We start from the raw sequence: 24,382 nt of genomic DNA on the forward strand, positions 1-24,382 counted from the left end.
TTGTATGTGGCTGTGGTGTTTGAAGCTCTGCCACTGGTATTCCAAATACCAGCAGGGTCACCTACAGTGGACAGGTTTCAGCAGAGCTTCCAGACTAAGACCAGGAAGAAAGGCCTGGTGATCTACTTCTGAAAATTAGTCAGTGAAAACCTTATGGATCACAACAGAACACTGTCTGACTTGCTTGCATTGGGCATGTCATCAGGAGAGATCAATCACTAGAGGAGGACATCGTGTTTGATGAAGTAGAGGGCCAACAAAGGTGAGGAAGACGCTCCGTGGGATAGACTGGCAAGACAGCTGCAACAATAGACTTGAACCTTCTGGGTGATTGTGAGGATGATGCAGGAATGGGCGGTGTTTTGTTCTGTTGTACATAAGGTCACCATGAGTCGGACTTGACTCGATGGCAACTAACAAAAATAAGGATTCTTAAGTGTGAGGCTAAGGAAAATTCACCCACTGTTGGCATCTTTACTTTGTCTCGGCCGTCATTCTTCTTAGACCTCATTCAATTTCTTCTTTTACTGGTCTCTTTATATATAGACTTCGTGTTTGTTTGTTTACTGGTATAGTATCTATTTACACCTTTGCTTTTCTTCCAGGGCTACCTTGGAAGTCCGGTATTAAAGAGTGCAGATCCTCACTTGGCTGCTTCCCTGGCTGCTTGAAACAGAGCCTGTGGTGTAATTGATTACGTTTGTGTGGTCTTTCTAGCCACGGTCTCGTAACTCCCACCCAGGTGATTGGGCAGGACCATGTGATAGTGTAATTGTGGCCCACCAAGGGGATTGGTAAGTTTTGCCTTAAAAGAGAGCCAACTCCAGACTGGAGAGGAGAATCCTCCCAGCACCAAGGAAAGAGCTTCCAGGAGTGGAGAGTACATCCTTTAGACCCGGGATCCCTGTGCTGAGAAGCTCCTGAAAGCAGGAGACCGAGTGAGACAGCAAGCTGTAACCATGAGGATGGTGAGAAGTGGTAGCAGCAGAGACAAGGCAGCAGAGACGTAGCAGCAGGAAATGGTGTGATAGGCTTCTGAGCCGTGGATGGAGCGAGAAAGCCGAGTGCCTCCGGGCAGAGGCCTAGGGTCAGGGTGAGGTGTGTCTGCGAACATGGCTGGGAAGAGGCTGTCCTGATGGAAGAACCGTATCCTTGAGTGTTCCTGGGTCTGAATTGTAACCCGTTACTTCCCTAATAAACCCCACAATCCTAAGTATAGTCTGTGAGTTCTGTGTGGCTATTGCAATGAATTATCTAACCCAGAGAGAGGTAGAGAGTGCTGAGGGTGGGATGGCTGGTGTCAGAATCGGTAAAGATGGCGGAGAGAGGACTTGTCTGGCCTCCACCTCATGGGAGTCAGTCTTGCGCTGTTGATCTTGGTTCTCCTTCTCCCTTGTGGGGTTGGAAGAGGTCAGACACAGAGCCTCACCCCTCCCCACTCTAAACATCCTTGGAACGTTTGCTTGAGAAAAAAAACACTATTACGTTTGGTCATTTACGTCTTTGGGTTTATAGGCTATTTAATGGTTAGCCCACCGAAACCATGGAACCAGTTGCCATCTAACTGATTCCAGCTCATGGCAAACTCAAGTGGTTCCGCGTAGACCTGTGCTCCGCGGGGGTTTCAGTGGCTGTGATTTTTCAGACGTAGATGGCCAGGACTTTCTTCCGGGGCACCTCTGGGTGGATTTGAACCACCAACCTTTCGGTTAGTAAGTTGAGGGCTTAGGGACTCTTACCTAATACAAAAGTTAAAATATAAAGCCATCTAAAATCAAAACAAATTTATATTTTACTTTGAAGGATACAGCAAAGAACTAGAATGAATCTTCTGTAGAAAACAATGTTCATTTGTAACTGTAAGAGTTCTGATTTCCTCTTACCCCTTTTTCGAGAGCTTTTTCCGAATACAGGTGATTCTCTGAAATCCCTGCGCTCTGTAAGTAAAGTGGAAAAAACAGTTATTTGTACACGAAAGACTTACAAATTCTGTAGCAACTCACGCTGCAGGTGGGCTTGCGATTATAAGGGTGCTCTACTGAAGACAGTCCTGGCGGTCCAGGGGCGCAGCTGGAATCCCGCCAGGTTCTCCTTTTAACTCGTCGTATGAATCCTAAATGACTCTTAAACATTACTAGCTCCAGTTTCCTCATCTATCAACCAGGGGTAACCTGGCTCCCTGTTTAGGGTTTTGTGAAGATAAAACGAAGCTGTATTTACAAACGCTCTATGAAAAATCACAATATAAGGCAATGACTTAACTATAATTGGGTTTGAGGGTAGTTTCTCTGAAGCTGTTTTTTTTTTTTTTTTTTGCTGTCAATATTTAAAAATCAGCACAAATTATTCTTTGAAGACTTTCTAAATTTGTTACAGATTATTCTTTGAAGACTTTCGAAATTTGTGACTAATGACACTATTATCAACCAATAGATAAATACTCTGCTTACTATGCTCTACAGAATATAAAGGATGATGGTGGGGAATAAGTACATTATTGACTCATCGATACTCCATGTACAAAAGAATAAAGCGTTGCCTGGTACTATGCTATCTTCATGATTGTTGGCATGCTCGAGTCCCTTTACGAAGCTGTTGTGTATTTTGAGTGCCTTTTTTTCCCCAATCTAGGAGGCTCATCTTCCAGCATTCTATTAGACAAGATTCTGTTGTGATCCATAGGATTTTCATTGGCTAATTTTCAGAAGTAGATCCCCAGGCCTTTCTGCCCAATCTGTCTTAATCTGGAAGCTTTGCTGAAATCTGTCCACCATGGATGACCTTGCTGATATTTGAAATACTGGTGGCTTTCCAGCATCATAGCAACCTGCAAGCCACCACAGAACAACAAATTGACAGACGGGTGGTGGAATGGATATGACAGTGTGTAGTAAAAAACACACTGTCATTTTACTAGTGTATTTTTAAATAAATTTTCAGTATATCAGTTGATTGGGCTCATCTAGTTAAACAACAGTTTATAATGCCTTCTTGCCTCTTTCCAGTTCCTAGTGGGGCCAATGAAGTTGAATGCAGAAGGTGCTATCCTAGAAGTTACAGAATCAAGGGACATGGAGAATGCTCAGACAAACAGTTCAACAGGAAAACAGAGCTTTAAATTTAGACTCTAGATATTTTTCAGTGTGGAGCTTACCTGGTGTCCCTGGCGTCATCAAGAATTGTGAGCAAGTGGCTTCTTGGGGCTCCTCTCCCTCACTTAATTCTAAAGAGTCAAAAGAATAGGATTCTTTAGGGGTTTCAAAGTGTGATCAAGGAACCCATTCAGCAGGAAATTCCCTAATAAGAAAACTTGGAAAGACTTTGAAAACTCAAGGCCAATAACCAAATCACCTTGCCAAGGTCACCTGCGTGATGCTCCATTTTCTGTCCCCAAAGGCTGAGACAACTTACACATAAGGGTAGCTTGACTTTGTTGGACCCTTGCCTTCCTGTACTTCTCTCTTTTACTCCTTACCCTTTCTACTTGCCATTTCACATCTCTTTCATCTCTGCAGAGAGACCTTTATATCCTTGTGTTGAAGATGGCAGAGTATTCACAACCTGGAATGTCTCAAGAGCCTTCTACCCCCATCAAGCTGGTACCTCCCTGAACTATTTTACAAGGCTGAGAAATTATCTTCTCTCATGTTTGAGACATGTAAATATTTTGGGACTATTTTTTAGAGCAGTTTGCCTACACTAAGACAAAAGTTCAGAGGTGCACTGTCTAAAGACTGGTGGGTTTGAGCTGCTGACCTTCCAGTTAGCAGTTGAGCACTTTAACCACTGTGCCACCAGGGCTCCTTTATATTGATTAATAGACCCCATTCTCAAAACAAATTTATAATGATTTCTTATCTGCCTGTATTTCTCAAAGGATCAAGTAAAATAAACACAGAGAATGGGATCTCAGGATAAACTGGATCCACTGAACAGAAGGGGCTCCAATTAAATGCGTAAGGAAACAGGAGATCTTAATTTAGATTCTTGCAGCCCATCCTTCCTTACCAGGCAAATTTGTCGGTGCTGAGGTGTAAGCTTCTAGGGGTTCTCCCTCCTCATTGGATTCTTCAGAGTCCTCACTGCTGATCACTGCACAAAGGAACAAAGCCCCTTTCGGGTCTCAGGATGTGACCATGGATCCCACACAGGAGGAAATCCCATAAAAGCACTGGAATACCTGGCAAACTAGGTTAACTCAAGGCATTCTGTCTGTTCCCTGAACATGTGTGACCAAAAGCAATCAAATTTCCTCACGGAGGACAGTTCCGTTCATCCTACCAACACTCTTCTTACTCTTCCTTCGCTCCCTTTCTTACCCCACCTTCATTCTACTACTTCTTTCCTCCCCTCTCTTTCTACTTCTTAACCTTTTCTTCTCAGCTCTGCCCATTTTCCCTGCTTCTGTGTTTCTGTGATGGTGTCTCTTTACACTTCTCTTTGTCTCCATGTGTTTCTTTCTCTACCTCTTCTCGTGAATTCCTTGGTTCCCTGGTGTTTTTCTTTTCTTTTCTTTAACTCCCACCCCATGCCTTCCTCTTGTCCTTTAGAAATAGCCTCTCTGACATCAATACTTATCTCCCATTTCTGTCTTCTGGTACTTTTCCATTTCCTACAGATTTTCTTCTCTTAAACTGAAGCTCACTACATCAGGTGCTGGTCCTTGCCCTTCCTGCCTCCACCCAATGCTACTTGGACTGCTTGACGGATCCTGATGACGTGCCTAGCCCTCACCTGGCACCTGTGATTCATACTTACAAATTCGTCCAGTCAGTCTTACCTATTACATCTGATGCCTGGGCTCTGTTAGTGCTTGCTTGTACTCCTTGGTAATGAAATGTCTTTTCCTTCTTTATATCCACCAGGTGCACAGAACAGGAATTAGTTTGAACTCCACGTGTGGATAGCTCTGCCCCTGCACCATATTGTAATTAGTGAAGAATTCTCATCTGTCTCCCCAGTGATTACCCTTCATCACCACCAAAAACTCTTTCTTCCTGCAATTTCACTGCAGTGGATAATGCTTCACTCCTCATCCCTGTCTTTTACTGGCCACTTCACCCTGTACATTCTTTAGTGCCTCTCTTAACTCTGGGTTTTTTTTTTTTTTTTTCCACTTCTCTCTTTACCTGCTCTTCTTCCAAGGCACTTCTGGGTGGGTTTGAACCTCCAACCTTTTGGTTAGTAGTCCAGTGCTTAACATTTTGCACTACCCAGGGCCTCTCCCATGAGTTGTAATTGACTTGATGGCAACTAACAACAACAGGGCATGGGGGGAGGCAGTTAGTATGGGAAAACAAAGGAAAGCTTTTTCTTTCATAGCAAAGCAAAGATATAATTAGAAAATTAGCAATGTAGATAATAATTACCTTCTTCATTACTGGGCAATGGGCTGGGCACCTCCTGTCTTGCATCTCCATTATTCACTTGGATAGCTACTTGTTCAGAAGACCCTGAAGATAAAAAAAGACCACAGTTGAGATCCAACAGAGCCTTGTTCTGCTTCTGTTTCCATTTCCTCACACCCCATCCTCCTTCTCCTGTTTCTACTTATAGCTCTATCCAGGTACACTGCCACCACTACCACATGAAGGTGTTTATGCCTCTTACATTTTGTAGCTTCTCTTCTCAAGCCTAGAAGAAGCATTTGCCTTTTGTTTCTGTCTTTCTTCCTCAGTGATATTCTGTGCCTTTCCCTCTTTGTCTTTTAATTTTTTTCTTCCAACTTTGTTCCCTCAAGGCTCTCCTATCCCATATATCAAGTTCCATTCTTACTCCTGGGTCTCTGTGTAATTTCCCTTCTTTGTTAAATAGCTGCCTCCTTGCATGGTGTATTATTCCATTCCTTTGTCAACAACCAGGGCCCCTTGGCCCCTCATCCCCATGAGAGCACTGACACAGTCTTACCTGATGGCTCAGACTCTTGGGCACATCTTTCCTTGGCTTGTGGGCTTTCTGGTGCATTGTTTTTGTCACTGGTTGGATCTTCTCTCTTTGCATTTATCTTTTCTATTTCACTGAAACGTTCTGAGAGTCTTTTTTCGGGTGGGGTTGTATCTAAACCACATTTTGATTCATGTGTTATTTGTTGCCTGTATCAGTCAGAGTCTAACAGGAAAGTATAAACCAGTCTAAGCATTCAAACTAGAAAGAATTTAATTCAGGGCTTCGGCTACACAGATGATGGACGAGCTGAGAAGTCCATGTGGTAGAGTGGAGAAGGAGCAACAGAAAGCTGCAGGAAGGACCGAGGGTGTGCACAGGGGCTGGAGGAGGGGGTCACTGGGTGAGTAGAGGCTAGAACCATGGCTGGTCTGTACAGTAGGATGTGGAGTCAGCCTGGAGCAGGGAGGGATTGGGAAAATATCTTGGCTTCTCCCTTTCTCCCACTCTCCAATCTCTAGTTAGTGTCTCCCATTGCAGGAATGGAGCCAGAAGCCAGCTACCCTGCTGGTTCAGGCTATTGGATACATTCGTTGGCGGCTTATTACACTCTTTGTACATCCTTTTGGTTGCAAATGGAACTTTCTTTATATGCATCCTCTCCCCATCACTGAGACGCTCCAAGATTCAGGTGGGGTTGCCCCTTGACCATATTGTGAGTTATAAAGAATTTATTTGGCTCCCACCGCCATACACTGTACCTCTTCTCTGCTCATTATTAATCACCATCCCATATGCTCACCCTTTCTGGTTCCACTCTCTGCACTAGCAGATGAACAGCTAAGATGAACAGCTATTCACCCAGTAGGCATTTTAAAAGACTTATTGAATGTTCATTTTTGTAAAATAAAAATGAGCTTTAAAAGTATATCTATGCTTTTACAAATCACTCTGAAAGTCTTTTTTCTTTTATAAAAGTGTATTCTTGTTGTTGGGTGCCATCGAGTCCATTTCGTCTCCTAGTGACCCCATGTGACAGAGTAGAACTGTCCCATCGGGTTTTCTAGGCTGCAATCTATGGGAGCAGACCACCAGGTCTTTCTCTAGTGGAGCCACTGGGTGGCTTCAAACTATCAACCTTTCAATTAGCAGCCAAGGACTTAACCATTGTACCACCAGGGCTCCTTATAAAAATTTATCACTAATTTAAAACTTTCTTTCTTAAATAACACATACTAATTGGGACTTACATACTGATGGCCTTCCACTGTGCTGAAAGGTCTCTTTGACATAGGTGTGCTTTACGAGTTGGGACCCTATGGCCCTCACTTTAAGTTCTTGAGCTCAAGGTTGATATTGCTTCTATCACTACTTCTCTAGTCTGGGGAATAATTTTATCCCCAATAAACGTCTGGGTCAGACACAAAGAAGAAAATCCCTGAGTTTACTGTAATGGTTAAATGCTTGGATTCCAGAGACAGATACAAATAATAATGATAATTAAATGCAGTAATAATAACAAATGCATATAACAAGGATGAAGTACCAGGCATGATTATGAGTCCTTTACACAACACAACTTACTTAAAAATTTATCAATCCTGTGACATAGGTACTATTACCACACCCATATTATAGATGATAAAACTGAGGTACAAAGAGGAGATGTGACTTGCCCAAGATCAGAGAGGGAATATTTGAACTCAGGCAGAGGCCACCAGAATTCATGCTACAACTCTATCTGACAGCAGGGTTAAATCTTAATTCTTACTTGGGCGAATCTGTACAAACCACCAAACTTTCTAAGCTGACTCTTTCCCCTCTGAAAAATGGGTGGGGGCTGGGGGTGGGGCTGGAGATTAAATGAGTTATTACACGTAGAGTATGATCTGTGATCAGAAAAATAAAATCATTAGAATTAATTTCTTAAATTGGAAATGTTTTATTTTTTGCCAGGTCTTTCTTCAGGTAAATTGGAAATTTTGTGAACGATTTAATATTGTATTATTAATAGTATTACGGATTAATGAAAGAACGAGAATTGTAAACAGTGGTTATTGCTTACTAAACGACCAAAAGGTCTTTGTGGAGGCCCATCAGGTGTTTGGAGGGTAACTCCTGGCCTGATGCCCAGGGGTAATGTGTGTTGCAGTTGTATGGGAGACGTGGTAGTGTTCATGCTCTTGTGTCCCCGCAGAAGGGACACACTCATCACTCCCTTGACCTCTCCTCCATGACCCCAGCATTGGCCACCACTTGACATAACGTCTGTTATGGATTGAATTGTGTCCCCCCAAAATGTGTGTCAACTTGTTTAGACCATGATTCCCAGTATTGTGTGATTGTCCGCCATTTTGTCATCTGATGTGATTTTCCTGTCTTGTAAATCCTGCCTCTACGATGTTAATGAGGTAGGATTAGCAGAGTTATGTTAACGAGGCAGGACTCAATCTATAAGATTAGGTTGTGTTTTAAGTCAATCTCTTTTGAGATATAAAAGAAAGAAGTGAGCAGAGAAACATGGGGACTTTATACCACCAAGAAACAAGAGCCAGGAGAATAATAGCACGCCCTTTGGACCCGGGGTCCCTGTGCTGAGAAGCTCCTTGACAGGGGAAGATAGACGACAAGGACCTTCTCCCAGAGCGGACAGAGAGAGAAAGCCTTCTTCTGGAGCTGGCACCCTGAATTCGGACTTCTAGCCTACTAGACTGAGAGAGGATAAATTTCTCCCTGTTAAAGCTACCCACTTGTGGTTTTTCCATTATAGTAGCACAAGATAACTAAGACAACGTCAAAGCACTGAGGTAGCAGCCAGATTCCAGCAAGACAGAGGCAGCAAACTGTGCAGCTGGGTACCTGCAGCCCCAGAGCCATCTGGACGTGGCAGCAGGTGTATTTGAGAAGTTAGGGAATCAGTAACTCTCCTTAGCAACTCAGAGGATAAAGACCTTGTTTCTCCTGAACTTGGGGAACTTGCAGATATAAAGACTGAAAACTCAGGGTAATCAGTATACAAGGATGCAGTTCCCATAGCATGTATCACAATGGGGCAAGAACAGCTGAGAATCTCAGAAAAGAATCAAGGGGAACAGACCAACACGAGATGAGGAATCTGTACGCAGCCAGGGCAGGCTTTGAAGAAAGTTTTCACCAGTTCCTGGGGGACAGAAATTAGAAGTTCATTTCAGACATTGAAGTAGAGATTCCGTCATTCTAACCCATTCCATTTTTTAGTCTTTATAACACAGGGGTTAAAGACCCCCTCCTTTATCAATACAGGCCCCATCTGGACCTTGTGGAGCCCACCTGTCTCTTGCAGTCAGACTCCAGCCCCAAGAGTGGGGAGACTGAGTCAGCTGCACCCTTGGCTGAGGGCCTGGCCAGGCCAGCTCCCATGGGTATCCTTCATGGCTTATCCTGATGTCCCTACTAAAGTGAACCTGCCTTTACCCAGAGCTGCCCCTGTCCGGTGGCTTTGCCTTAGTTCCTACAAAGTCCTGCTGTCTCCTCCCTACCGCCCTTTTATAACGCAGGCTCCCCATACATATTCACTCTACTTCCTTGTCCTTTCCACAAGGATTTCAGGTCAGTGGTTCAAATCCACCAGCCACCGGGGGAGAAAGATGTGGCAGTCTGCTTCTGTAAAGACTTACAGCCTTGACAGCCCTATGGGGCAGTTCTACTCTGTCCTGTAGGGTCGCTGTGAGTCAGACTCAGCTGGACGGCAATGGGTTTTTTTTAAACAGGGAAATCACATACATGGTCTCTCTAGAATTCAGTTTCTTTATGTGTAAAATGGGCACATAAGTAATACTAACCCCAAAGGGCAGCTGGGAGTGCTGACTCCACAACTACCAAAGAGTAAACGAGGAATAAAAGTGATCTGTTAGTGATATGGCTATCTTGAATACTGTCTTCTATGCTTTTCCCCTCTTGTCTTTCACTTCCTCTCCTTCTTCCTTCCTCTTTCTTGAAGCGAAAACACCCTCCTCCACACTTCATTGTCTCTCCACATGACTGCCTTTCCCTCTAAGTCTTCCTGCTCTTAAACCAACAATACCCATATTTAAATCAGTCCTTTCTTCTGCCATCACCAAGGGCCTTCTCTTTGATGCTGTCCATGAGTTATCGTTTTTGACCTTTCACAGATTCATAGTGATTTTCTAAATTATAATTACTTCCAGTATTCACCTTAAATCTTGGTCACTGACACCCTGAGTTTCTCTTCTTTCATCCTGGTTATTGGGCCAACAGTCTCTTGCTCTGGGGCTCCACATCTAGTTGGAAGTCCATACAAAAGTTCATACATACCCCAGCCCTCCCTGCCTTCTCCATTCCTTCAACATTTCTTCCTTGATTTAAAATCTCCACTCCATAACTGGGTTCCCAGGTCTCTTGGATTCTTGCCCTCTTAATAGACAAGAAAACAGCTTTTATCCAGTTAGAATTACCTTGCTCGAGGCTTGGTTGGATGTTGGGCATCTCTTTCTCATGTTCTTGGAGATGGAGTTTCTCTTTGATCACTGAAGAGAGGGAGAAAAAGACAATTAAAGATCTCAGCAGAGACCAGGGACAACATTTCATAATCACAAATGTAGGATCTTCCAGCTTTTGGGTCACTCCGGGTTCAGAGGGTCTCATGTGACTGAAGTTCTCCCATCACCCCTGAGGACAGCCAAGGGAACACCCCAACAGTTATCCTTTATGCCTCCCATACAGAAAGTTTCCCCCAAAGATTTGAGAATAAAGTAGTAGTGGCAACGTTGTCTGCAGTATTTGCTCACCTAAAGAATTATCAGGTGGCAGGGAAACATATAGAAATAAATAATAGAAGTGAAATGTGTTTTCTGAGTTGTCCAAACTAAGGAGGAAACAGAGGGATTTCCTAGGGACAAGGGCTCAGATCACAGAGAAATCAGCCCATATAACAGAGAAAGCCCCAACAGCTTAAAAAAAATGAGTCTAGAAAAGAGGAGGCTGACCAGTTTCCAAAGAGCCATAACAAAGAGGACAAGGAGGAGAACCTAGACAAACTTCCCTGAGAGTGGCCCAACTGTAAGGAACAAAGGAAAGATGCTCACTGAAAGCTACAAACAGGGAGTGATCATTGCAGGTGGCTGGAGGACCACCACCCCATGATACCGGGACCAGGACCCGAGAGGCTATCCACAAGGAAAACCAGGACACCAGCCCAGGGTACCCAGCATTTATGGTAATCCAGCAAACGTAGGGAGGAAGCCAGACTCCCAGAACTCTGATGGGGATAAACCAGGAAGAGAAAGGCTGGGTTGCTGCAAGAAAGTAGAAGGAGGAGACCCACTAAGGGAGGCAATGGGATGGAGGGAGCCCAGCGTGTGAAGGAGCACCTCGTGGGGGCAGTGCCTACTGTGGGACGTGAAGATGGAAAAGACTGTGAGAACAACAAATGTTTTGTCACCCCCAGGTCATGAGTTCAAATCCTGGCCAAATCAAGTGGAAACTATGAGATGAACAAATGGGACTGAAAGCCCAGAAAAGATAAAAGAGGCCCGCATGCAGGTGTTTCAGTAAGGGTTGGGGGGAACTTCTCTGCAAGGGGTAGAGGTAGGCAAGGGGCCACAGGAGAGGGTGGACCACAGCTTCCCACACCACGACTTCTGGCCGCTGAGCCCCAGCTTCCAGGCATCAGGGTGGGCGAGGTGGGTGCAGTGTTAGCCAGGGTGGATCCAGCACTCACAGCAAAGCTGTCACTTGGCAACTTGGTGGACTGCTCTGTGGACCACTGCAAGGTGTTCTAGTGAAAAAGGACACTGATGCTGCCCTGCTGGTAAGCTGTGTTTTCCTGTTCTATGCTCTCCTAAATAAAGCTGATGCCAGTATGGCTGTATTATCCTGTGAGTCTAAATGCCTAGTTAGGCAGACCTAGTGGGTGTTGAACCATAAGCCGTTATCCCATAAGCTGCAAGAATGCTCATGATGTAAGTTTTGTTAAAGACTTTGTCCCACAGTCTAGTACAGTGTGTGGCCCAAGGTAGGAGCTCGATAAAGAATGGAAACAAATAAATGGCCCTGGACTTCAAAAGTGGGTGATAAATCTTATTACCATCTTCGAAGCCTCTGCAAATGTGAGTTAAATCAGGGTATTCCTTCTTGTTGACTTCGCTGAACAATGCACCCAGAAGTGGCAGGTCAAATGTCTTCTCCAGTTCTTTGAGAACATTGTACACTACTTTTTGTATAGGGACCAGGTTTCTACAAGACTCCTCCGAATCCTTAAGAAATATTGAATAGAAAAAATATTATATATTTTTATATAAATATATAAAATACAGGAAAATATATATAAATACAGGAACTCGAGTTACAGAAGAGCCCTAGAAAGTAATTTTATGGATAATGTATTCTAATTTCCCGAGGTAGGTACCTTCTCATGTGACGTTTTAGAATTTCTATATTTTTGTATGGCTACTAAATGAAACAAGTAAATTCTACTAGTTTTTTTTTTTTTTTTAAATGTGAGTCTCACTTCCTCGCTCTTGTTTACATTAGAGGTAAGAAGGAATAATTTGGAAGCGTAAAAGTGAGTTCGAAGTTAAATGGTGTATAGCCCTTTAAAAGCCTGGCCGATTTGTTTTAGGAATAGTCTTAGCAAGTAATGAGTGGCTCTTCTGTTGACTGGGCAACTGCTGTCCTTCCCCCAGGACTGATTGGCCCAGAAGATCTCTAGGATGCCAGGTGGCCCTCCTCTCCTTGCCGTGAACTTGGCCATAGGAAAAGCATACTCATAGGGCCAAGAGAAGACTTGCTTCTTAGTATCTCCAAGAAGGACTACTGCTAAAATTCACCCGTTTCAAGATTCTGGAAAAGCCAAAAAAAAAAAAAAAGAATTGAAGGAAAGAAATAGAAAACTGAAAGCCATTGGAGAAAGAATCTGCAAGGAAAATAGCAAGCATCTGCTCAAAAATAACAAGACATCAATTTCCTGTGGTTTTAATGTTCTCAGACCTAAGTATTTTAAGTTGATGTTAACTGAAATGAAATTCTGGGCCAATTCTCTCATGTATATTTTAAATTTTGGTTTACCTTTTACTGCACAAACTCCTGCAAGACATTATATATGTATGGAGCATACCTGCTTCTGACCCAGCCTATCTCTGGTGCTATTCACTCCCTAACCAATGAGCATTGTCATGGATTGAATTGTGTCCCCCAAAAACATCAGTCAACTTGGGTAGGCCATGATTCCCAGTATTGTGTGGCTGTCCACCATTTTGTCAACTGATGTGATTTTCCTGTTGTTTTCGTTGTTGTTAGGTGCCTTTGAGTCGGTTTCAACTCAGAGCAGCCCTGTGTACAACATAATGAAACGCTGCCCGGCCCTGCTCCATCCTCACAATCATCCTTATGCTTGAGTCCATTGTTGCAGCCACCATGTCAGCCCATCTTGTTGAGGGTCTTCTTCTTTTTTGGTGGCCCTCTACTTTACCAAGCTTGATGTCCTTCTCCGGGGACTGATCCATCCTGATAACATGTCCAGAGTATGTGAGACATAGTCTCGCCATCCTTGCGTCTAAGGAGCATTCTGGTTGTACTTCTTCCAAAGCAGAATTGTTTGTTCTTTTGGCCCCCAAAAGAACCTAAGCCCATTGTCATCGAGTTGATTCCGACTCATAGTGACCCTGTAGGACAGAGTAGAACTGCCCCATAGAGTTTCCAAGGAGTGCCCGGTGGATTTGAACTGCTGGCCCTTTGGTTAGCAGCCATAGCACTTAACCACTACACTACCAGGGTTTCCATTGTTCTTTTGGCAGTCCATGGTATATTCAATATTCTTTGCCAACACCATAATTCAAAGGCATCAGTTCTTCTTCAGTCTTCTTATTCATCATCTAGCTTTCACATGCATATGAGGTGATTGAAAACACCATGGCTTGGGTCAGGTGCACCTTAGTCTTCAAGGTGACTTCTTTGCTTTTCAACATTTTAAAGAGGCCTTTTGCAGCAGATTTGCCCGATGCAGTGTGTCTTTTGATTTCTTGACTACTGCTTCCATGGCTGTTGATTGTGGATCCAGTAATACGAAACCCTTGACAACTTCAAGCTTTTCTCCATTTATCATGATGATGCTTATTGGTCCCGTTGTGAGGATTTTTATTTTCTTTACATTGAGGTGTAATCCATACTGAAGGTTGTGGTCTTTGATCTTCATCAGTAAGTGCATCACGTCCTCTTCACTTTCAGCAAGCAACGTTGTGTCATCTGCATATTGCAGGTTGTTAATGAGTCTTCCTTCAATCTTGACACCCTGTTCTTCAAAGAGTCTAGCTTCTTGGATTATTTGTTCAGCATACAGATTGAATAAATATGGTGAAAAAATACAACCCTGATGCACAACTTTCCTGACTTTAAACCATGCAGTATCCCCTTGTTCTGTTCGAACAACTGCTTCTTGGTCCATGTACAGGTTTCACATGAGCACAACTAAGTATTTTGAAATTCTCATTCTTCATAATGTTATCCATAATTTGTTATGATCCACACAGTTGATTGTCTTTGGGTAATCAATAAAACACAGGTAAACATCTTTCAGCCAGGATCCATCTGACATCGGCAGTGATGTTCCTGGTTCCATATCCTCTTCTGAATCCAGCTTGAATTTCTGGCAGTTTCCTGTTGATATACTGTTGCTGTCCCTTTTGAACGATCTCCAGCAATGTTGTACTTGCGTGCAATGTTAATGATATTTTTCGATAATTTCCACATTCTTTTGGATCACCTTTCTTGGAAATAGGCATAAATATGAATCTCTTCCAGTTTGCTGGCCAGGTAGCTGTCTTCCAAATTTTTTGGCATAGACGAGTGAGCACCTTCAGCGCTGCATCCATTTGTTGAAACATCTCAGTTGGTATTCTGTAAATTCCTGGAGCCTTGTTTTTCACTAATGCCTTCAGTGCAGCTTGGACTTCTTTCTTCAGTACCATCGGTTCCTGATTATATGCTATCTTCTGAAATGGTTGCATGTCGACAAATTGTTTTTAGTCTAGTGACTGTGTATTCCTTCCATCTTCTTTTAATGCTTCCTGCATCATTTAATATTTTCCCCATAGAATCATTCAATATTGCAACTCGAGGCTTGAATTTTTTCTTCAGTTCTTTCAGTTTGAGAAATGCTGAGTGTGTTCTTGGTTTTCTAACTCCAGGTCTTTGCACATGTCATTATAATACTTTGTCTTCTCTAGCCACACTTTTAAATCTTCTATTCAGTTCTTTTACTTCATCATTTCTTCCTTTTGCTTTAACTGCTTGATGTTGAAGAGCAAGTTTCAGAGTCTCACCTGACATCTATTTTGGTGTTTTCTTTCTTTCCTGTCTTTTTAATGACCTCTTGCTTTCTTCATGTATGATGTCCTTGATGTCATCCACAACTCATCTGGTCTTCAGTCTTTAGCGTTCAGTGCATCAAATCTATTCTTGAGATGGTCTCTAAATTCAGTGGGGATATGCTCAAGGTTGTACTTTGGCTCTTGTCGAGTTGTTCTAATTTTCTTCAGTTTCAGCTTGAATTTGCATATGAGCTATTGATGGTCTGTTGAACAGTTGGCCCTGGGTCTTGTTCTGATGAATAATATTGAGCTTTTCCATTGTCTCTTGCCACAGATGTAGTTGATTTGATTCCTGTGTATTCCATCTGGTGAGGTCCATGTGCATAGTTGCTGTTTATGTTGTTGAAAGAAGGTATTTGCAATGAAGAAGTAATTGGTCTTGCAAAATGGTATCATTTCTATCACCAAAGGCACATTTTCCAACTTCTTTGTCTTCAACTTTCGAATTCCAATCACCAGTAATTATCAATGCATCCTGATTGTATGTTTGATCTATTTCAGACTGCAGAAGTTGGTAAAAATCTTCAATTTGTTCATCTTTTGCCTTAGTGGTTAGCGTGTCAATTTGAATAATAGTCATATTAACTGGTCTTCCTTGTAGGCATACGGATATTATCCTGTCACTGACAGCATTGTACTTCAGGATAGATCTTGAAATGTTCTTTTTGACGATGAATGCAACGCCATTCCTCTTCGAGTTGTCATTCCCTGCATAGTAGAGCATACGATTGCCAGATTCAAAATGGCCAATACCAGTCCCTTTCAGGTCACTAATGCCTAGGATATCAATCTTTATGTGTTCCATTTCACTTTTGATGGTTTCCAATTTTCATAAATTCATACTTTGTACATTCCATGTTCCGATTATTAATGAATGTTTGCACCTGTTTCTTTTCATGTTGAGTCGTGCCACTTCAGCAAATGAAGGTCCTGAAAGCTTGACTCCATCCACATCATTATGGTCAACTCGACTTTGAGGAGGCAGCTCTTCCCCAGTCGTCTTTTGAGTGCCTTCCAACCTGAGGCGCTCATTTTCTGGCACTATATGAGACAATGTTCCGCTGCTATTCATAAAGTTGTCACTGGCCAATTTTTTTAAGAAGTGGATCACCAGGCCCTCCCTCCTAGTCTGTTTTATAGTCCGGAAGCTCAGCTGAAACCTGTCTGCCCTGGGTGACCCCCTGGTATTTGAAATGCCAGTGGCATAGCTTCCAGCATCACAGCAACATGCAAGCCCCTACAGTACGACAAACTGACCGACGTGTGGGGGGTGATTTTCTTATGTGTCGTAAATCCTCTTTCTACGACGTTGTTGAGATGGGATTAGCGGCAGTTATGTTAATGAGGCAGGACTCAATCTACAAGTTTGGCTCATGTCTTGAGCCAATCCCTTTTGAGATATAAAAGAGGGGAGCAAGCGGAGAGACATGGGGACCTCATACCACCATGAAAGCAGTGCCTGGAGCTGAGCACATCCTTTGGATCTGAGGTCCCTGTGGCTGAGAAGCCCCTAGAGCAGGGGAAAATTGAGGACAAGGACCTTTCCCCAGAACCAACGGAGAGAGAAATCCTTCTTTGCAGCTGACACCCTAAATTTGAACTTCTAACCTTCCAGACTGTGAGAGAATAAATTTCTCTTTGTTAAAGCCATTCACTTGTGGTATTTCTGTTATAGCAGCACTAGATAACTAAGACAGGCATTATGGAAGACAATTCCTTAAGTCAGAAGCAGGAACGCCTCCGGTGATGCTTACTTTTTCTCTCACTTTTTACCTTTGAGGAATATTTAAAGAAATACTTAAAAAGCTCCGCCCACTCATAGGAGCTCCTCAGCCAGTTAGTTGTGCTCTGAAGTTTGGATTCAGAGTGTGAAAACATAACTTAGTTTGGGACTAGTTTATTAGGTTATAACTTTATCAATTTTACTTACTTCATACAGTTTATCAGAGATGAAACCACGGTCTCGGAGGCCCTCAAGGAAAGGAAATGGTTTTTTTATTGCATTTGCCATCTCCACCTTATGTTTTCTGTAGTGACTGAATATAGTCTCATTGACAATGTTGTCAATAGACATCCTGGGAAAAAAGATACCATATAAAAATGGTCATCAAGATTCCAAGATACTTGTAGAGGCTGTAAGATTTTTCACATGAAGGACAGTCTGTCACGAACCAACATATATAAAATAAGTAGTCGTGACTAAACCAAAAAGAACCAAACCCATTGCTGTTGAGTTGATTCCAACTTATAGCGACCCTATAGGACAGAGTGGAACTGCCCCATAGAGTTTCCAAGGAGCGTCTGGTGGATTTGAACTGCTAACCTTTTGGTTAGCAGCTATAGCACTTAACCACTATGCCACCAGGGTTTAGTCCTGACTAGAGACTAGAATAAATGGTGTTGAAATAATAATCCAAGATATAATAGAAGAAAGCACAGAGTTTAAAAAAGACTTATACATAGGACTGAAAAAGTTCAGTCTGTCCCAATCAAAGCCATTGTAAAGATACCTTCACCTAAACGTATCTGAAAAAATTTTTTAACTCAAAAACTTTTTAATTCCTATAAAATTGAGATGGAATAAATAGGTCATACATAGTGAAATTAAAACAATGGAATACTAATATAATTCTACCTTGATAATGAAAATTCAAATTAACAATTAAGAGAAAATAAACCTCAGTAAATAAAAAACAAGATGTCCTCTCTCTAACTTATAGCTGCCAAAGGCGCAATACTATCCTGCGTCGTAAAACTAGTTCATAAGTGATAGGGTGTGGTTTAATAGTGATAATGATGTAATAAGGCATAAACTGAAAATTTTGCAAGTATATTAATTGTTTTTTCCTGGGATATCTGGTTCTGCTTCATGTTAATACAAATCTGTCCTATGCTATTGTTATTTATATAACAATATTTATATTATTTATATAATATAAACTTATTTATATAAAATGAGTCTTTTTAGGCATCTGGATTTCAGAAATTGCCGCTGTTTCTTGTGAAAGTAATTTTCAGCCTGGGTCTGTAATTCTGGTTCTTACTTGATAATTTTGTTGCTCTGGTAATAATGTTTTTAATCATCATTTCTGTATTCCTAAAAGTTATAAAGACTAATAAACTTTCTTTGTCAAACCAGAGTAGAATTATTGGCCCTTGCCAGTTCCCAATATGCATCAGGGAACAATAATGTCACATTACTGTGTTGAATTCCTGTAAAAAAGTTTCTCAGTGAAGACTGTAGATTGAAGAGAAGCATTTTTCTTCCCTTTTATTAAAGACCTCACTAAAGCGATGATCAAGGAATTGAATTCTCAATGACAAAGAGAATGGTAAGGATGAGCAGATGAACGATATCAACCAAAATCCGTAAGACAGCAAGTGGTCAGAGTAGTGCACATGGAGGGTGTTCCCGGAGTCAGGAAAGGAACCACTGTACCCTGTGGAATCCTGCAGAGGAAGTAGAGGCTGGGAGGGGGGTGTGAGACTGAAAAGTGGTGTGTTACGTGCAAAATAAAGAAAGAAACAATCCACCGTTGGCCTGTCAAGCCATATACTGACTACCTGCAGCCTGGAATATATATCATTGCTGATGTCTGATGGATCTTGGCTGAAATCAGAGAACACCAGAAAGATGTTTACCTGTGTTTTATTGACTATGCAAAGGCATTTGACTGTGTGGATCATAACAAATTATGGTAACATTGAGAAGAATGGAAATTCTAGAATACCTAATTGTGCTCATGAGAAAGCTGGATTACATAAAGAAGAAAGCAGCACAAGGATTGGAGGAAGACTCATTAACAACCTGCAATATGCAGATGACACAACCTTGCTTGCTGAAAGCGAAGAGGACTTGAAGCACTTACTGACGAAGATCAAAGACCACAACCTTCAATATGGATTACACTTCAACATAAAACAAAAAAATCCTCACAATTGGACCAATAAGCGATATCATGATAAACAATGAAAATATTTAAGTTGTCAGGGATTTCATTTTACTTGAATTCACAATCAATGCCCATGGAAGCAGCAGTCAAGAAAAATGATGTGTTGCAATGGGCAAGTTTGTTGCAAAAGACCTCTTTAAAGTATCAAAAAGCAAAGATGTCACTTTAAGGACTAAGGTGTGCCTGACCCAAGTCCTGGTGTTTCCAATTGCCTCTTATGCAAGGGAAAGCTGGACGATAAAATGAGGAAGATCAAAAGAGAATTGATGCCTTTGAATTATGGTATTGGTGAAGAATATTGAATGTACAATGGACTGCCAGAAGAATGAACAAACCTCTCTTGGAAGAAGTACAGCCAGAATGCTCCTTAGAAGCAAAGATGGTGTGTCATGGATTGAATTAAGTCACCCCCAAAATGTGTGTATTAACTTGGTTAGGCCATAATTCCCAGTTTTGTGTAGTAATTCTCCATTTTGTGATTGTAATTTTATGTTAAAGAAGATTAGGGTAGGATTGTCAAACCTTTATGAGGTCATAACCCTGATCCAGCGTAAAGGGGGTTTTCCTGGGGTATGGCCTGCACCACCTCTTATCTCTCAAGAGTTAAAAGGAAAGGGAAGTAAGCAGAGAGTTGGGAACCTCATACCACCAAGGCAGCAGCAGTGGGAGCAGAGTGTGTCCTTTGGACCTGAGGTTGCTGTGCTAAGATGATCCCAGACCAAGAGAAGACTGATGACAAGGACCTTCCTGCAGAGCTGACAGAGACAGAAGGCCTTCCCCTGGAGCTGGTGCCCTGAATTCAGACTTCTAGCCTACTGGACTGTGAGAGAATGAACTTCTCTTTGTTAAAGCCATCCACTTGCGGTATTTCTGTTATAGCAGCACTAGATGACTAAGACATGGCAAGGCTTCGTCACACTTACTTTGGACATGTCATCAGGAGGGACCAGTCCTTGGAGATGGACATCATGTTTAGTAAAGTAGAGGGTCAGAGAGAAAGAGGAGGACACTTGATGATATGGATCTACACAATGGCTGCAACATCAGGCTCAAGCATAATAACAATTATGTGGGTGGTGCAGGACCAGGCAGTGTTTTGTTCTGTTGTACATAGGGTTGCTATGAGTTAGAACCTACTCGATAGCACCTAACAAAAACAAAATACAATTCTGTGTAGTGATACGGTAATAACTTCAAAATATAAATGAAGTGGATGATTTTGTGGTAAAAAAAAAAAAAAGGCTACTAAGATGGCTTTTTAAAAAGCGCAGGCTTCAGGAAGAAGGAAGAAAACAAAAGACACAAGGAAATGACTAGTTCAAAGGACTAATGGACCACAACTACCACAGCCTCCACCAAACTGAGTCCAGCACAACCAGATGGTGCCTGGCTACCATCACTGACTGCTCTGATAGGGATCACAATAGAGGGTCCTGGACAGAGCTGGAAAAAAATGTAGAACAAAATTCTAACTCACAAAAAAAGACCAGACTTAGACTGGCCTGACTCAGACAGGAGAAACCCTGAGAGTATAGCCCCTGGACACTCTTATAGCTCAGTAATGAAGTCACTCCTGAGGTTCACTCTTCATCCAAAATTAGACAGACCCATAAAACAAAACAAGACTAAATGGGCACACCAGCCCAGGGGTAAGGACAAGAAGGCAGAGGGGACAGGAAAGCTGGTAATGGGGAAGCCAAAGTCGAGAAGGGGAGAGTGTCATGGGGTTGGCAACAAAAATCACAAAGCAATACTTGTATAACTGTTTAATGAGAAACTAGTTTGCTCTGTAAACTTTCATCTAAAGTACAATTAAAACAAAAGTTAAAAAAAAAAAAGAAATGTAATTCAAGTTTTAAAAAAAAGTGCCAGGCTCCAATGTCACAAACAACTGCAATCAAATGTTTAAGAACTAGGAAATTCCATTGCCCATTTCAGTTGTTCCCATGCAAGAAGAGAATGTGAATCTTCCCAAGTTATCTTTTAGTCAGCCTAATGTAGATAGTAAAACTTGACAAAGAGAAAACAACAAAGGAAAATAAACTTGTCTTGTAAATTGAAGTACAAAACTCACAAGTGAAATATTAACAAAACAAATATAATATCATGGTAATAATAATATGTTTTTACGTTGTTAGGTGCCATTGAGTCAATTCTGACTCATAGCAACCATATACACAACAGAACAAAAGGCTGCCTGGAACTGCACCATCCTCACAATTGTTGTTATGCTTGAGCCCATTGTTGCAGTCACTGTGTCAGCCCGTGTCGTTGAGGATCTTCCTTTTTCCGATGTTGAGGATCTTCCTTTTTCCAATGACCCTCTACTTTACCAAGCATGATGTCCTCCAGGGACTGATCCCTCCTGATAAGTAAGTGAGACAAAGTTTCGCCATATTCACTTGTAAGGAGCATTCTGGATGTATTTGTTCTAAGACAGATTTGTTATTTTTCTGGCAGTCTGTGGTATGCTCAACATTCATCGCCAACATCATAATTCAAAGGCTTCAAGTCTTCTTCAGTCTTCTTTATTCATTGTCCAGCTTTCACGTGCCTATGAGGTGATTGAAAACAGCATGGCTTGGGTCAGGAGCACCTTAGTCCTTAGTGTGACATCTTTGGTTTTGAATATTTTGAAGAGGTCTTTTGGAGCAGATTTGCCCAATGCAATGGGTTGTTTGATTTATTGACTGCTGCTTCCATAAGCATTGATCCAAGTAAAATGAAATCCTTGATAACTTCAACATAATAGTATATCATGACTAAAAAGAGTTTTCCAGGAATTCAAGGATAGCTTGGTGTTTAGGATGTCTCTTAATATAATCAATTACATCAATGTCTATGTGAAAGAAGGCAGTAGAATCATTTCTGTAGATTAGAAAGCACATTTAATTATATTCACTATCTGTTATTATTTTCCTAAATCCTTAGTAAACTAGCACATCTTGATGTAGCAGAAAAAAAAAATTACATTTAACGAGAGAGCTTTAGGGTGTCTCCCATCAAAGGTAGGAACAAGAAAGAGTCTGCTATTGCCACATCATTTTTCATTATTCTCAAAGTTCTTGCTGATGTGACAGGTAAATTTCACTTTTAAAACCAGGAGAGCTTAACTTGTATTTTTTTTTTTTATGGAAGCATTTAATACACATGAGAACATATTGAAGACATATACTTTTTAAACATTAAAGATAATGAGTTTCTTACATGAAAAATACCCAATTTCATGGTAAGCAACATATAAATTTTGACAGAGGTATATAACAAGAGTCTTGAATTAGTATACAGCATCATATGTCCCTGGGTGGGAAGATATGAGCTTGAAAATATAAATTTTCCCAAATTGATCTAAACAATAAGAAACATACACAAAGTGAAAAATATGGAACACAGGTAGGCTGAAAATCTTGTTAAAATATATCCCTGTAGATTGGGAAAAAAATTCTTGTGGGATGAGGACAGAGAAGGAGGAGAGAGAAAATGTAGGGATAGGTGGAGGCTTAATAGCTGGGCCATGAATGAATCTGGCAGACCACACAGAGAGAGTGGTTATTAGTGCATCTGTGAGGGGATGGCTCCATTCAGCCTCACAAAGCTTCTGCTCAAGTATGGTACAGAAGCAGCAAAATGAGTCCTGTGTCCCCAGATGTAGCCCAGAAGTGACATAGAAAGATGCTAGACCTCCTACTAAAAATTAAATACTTATGCTCATCAAAAGACTTAACCAAAAGAGTAAAAAGAGAACCTACAGACTGGGAAAATTTTTTTGGCAATTACGAATCAGATAAAGATCTAATCTCTAAAATCTACAAGAAAATCTAACACCTCTACAACAAATAGACAAATAATCCAATTAAAAAACGGGCAAAAGAAATGAACAAACACTTCACCAAAGAAGACATTCAAGTGGCCAACAGACACATGAGGAAAAGCTCGCGATCACTAGTCATTAGAACAATGTAAATCAAAACCACAAGCTACCATCTCACCTCAGCATTACCGGCACAAATTAAAAAAACAAGAAATAACTGATGTTGGAGAGGTTGCAAGGAGATCAGAACCCTTACGCATTGTTGGTGGTAATGCAAAATGATACAACCATTTTGGAAAACAATATGGTGCTTCTTTAGAAAGCTAGAAATAGAAATACCGTATGATCCAGTAATTCCATTCCTAGGAATATATCCCAGAGAAATAAGAGTCATCACACGAATAGACATATGCACACCCACATTCACTGCAGCATTGTTCACAATAGCAAAAAGATGGAAGCAACCTAGGTGCCCATCAACAGGTGAATGCACATAAGCCAACTGTGGTGCATACACACAATGGAGTATTATGCAACAATAGAGAACAATGATGAATCTGTGAAGCATCTCATAACATGGATGAACCCAAAGGGCTTTACGCTGAGTGAAATAAGTCAATCACCAGACAGGTCCATGTAAACCAGAGACTACATCAGCCTGAGACTGGAAGAACTAGATGGTGACTGACTACCACTAATCACTGCCCTGACAGGGAACACAACAGAGAATACCTGATGAAGCAGGAGAAAAGTGGGATGCAGATCTCAAATTCTCATAAAAAGACCAGGCTTAATAGTCTGACTGAGACTAGAGGGACCCTGAAGGTCATGGTTCCCGGATCCTTTGTTAGCCCAAGATTGGAACCCTTCCTGAAGCCAACCAACTCTTCAGACAGGGATTGGACTGGACTCTAAGATAGATAATGATACTGGTGAGGAGTGAGCTTCTTGGCTGAAGAAGACATATGAGACTGTGTGGGCAACTCTTGTCTGGCAGTGAGATGAGAAGGAAGAGGGGGGCAGGGGCTGGTTGAATGGACATGGGGAATACAAGGTAGACAGTAGGAATGTGCTGTCTCACTAGGGGGAGAGCAGCTAGGAGTACATAGCAAGGCGTGTATAACTTTCTGTATGAGAGAGTGACTTGATTTGTAATTTTCACTTAAAGCACAATATAGAAAAAATAAGTCGATCGCAAAAGGACAAATATTGTATGAGACCACTACTATAAAAACTCATGAAAAGGTTTACACACAAAAAGAAACAATCTTTGATGGTTATGAGGGAGGGGAGGGTGGGGGTGGAAAACACTAAATAGACAATAGGTAAATGATAACTTTGGTGAAGGGTAAGACAGTACACAATACTGT

The 24,382-nt window shown here is 41.6% G+C and overlaps 1 protein-coding gene across 10 annotated transcripts in view; it reads right to left on the reverse strand.

Moving 5' to 3' along the window:
• SP100 (SP100 nuclear antigen) overlaps nt 1-24,382 on the reverse strand; it is a 96,161-nt gene that overhangs the window by 62,073 nt on the left and 9,706 nt on the right. For 8 of the 10 annotated variants that reach the window (XM_023557770.2, XM_064286570.1, XM_023557772.2 and 5 more), the window contains exons 2-11: nt 17,179-17,323; nt 11,969-12,137; nt 10,338-10,409; nt 8,981-9,043; nt 5,908-6,057; nt 5,370-5,453; nt 4,781-4,915; nt 4,009-4,092; nt 3,155-3,223; nt 1,884-1,937 (exon numbers count right to left, since the gene is read on the reverse strand). In XM_023557770.2, coding sequence (XP_023413538.1) covers nt 1,884-1,937; nt 3,155-3,223; nt 4,009-4,092; nt 4,781-4,915; nt 5,370-5,453; nt 5,908-6,057; nt 8,981-9,043; nt 10,338-10,409; nt 11,969-12,137; nt 17,179-17,323 — 1,025 coding nt within the window. The remainder of the gene's footprint in view (nt 1-1,883; nt 1,938-3,154; nt 3,224-4,008; nt 4,093-4,780; nt 4,916-5,369; nt 5,454-5,907; nt 6,058-8,980; nt 9,044-10,337; nt 10,410-11,968; nt 12,138-17,178; nt 17,324-24,382) is intronic. The other 2 variants (XM_023557776.2, XM_023557777.2) reach the window with 2 other exon arrangements.

Source organism: Loxodonta africana, chromosome 6 (assembly GCF_030014295.1).
Source record: "Loxodonta africana isolate mLoxAfr1 chromosome 6, mLoxAfr1.hap2, whole genome shotgun sequence".
NCBI classification, from domain to species: domain Eukaryota; kingdom Metazoa; phylum Chordata; class Mammalia; order Proboscidea; family Elephantidae; genus Loxodonta; species Loxodonta africana.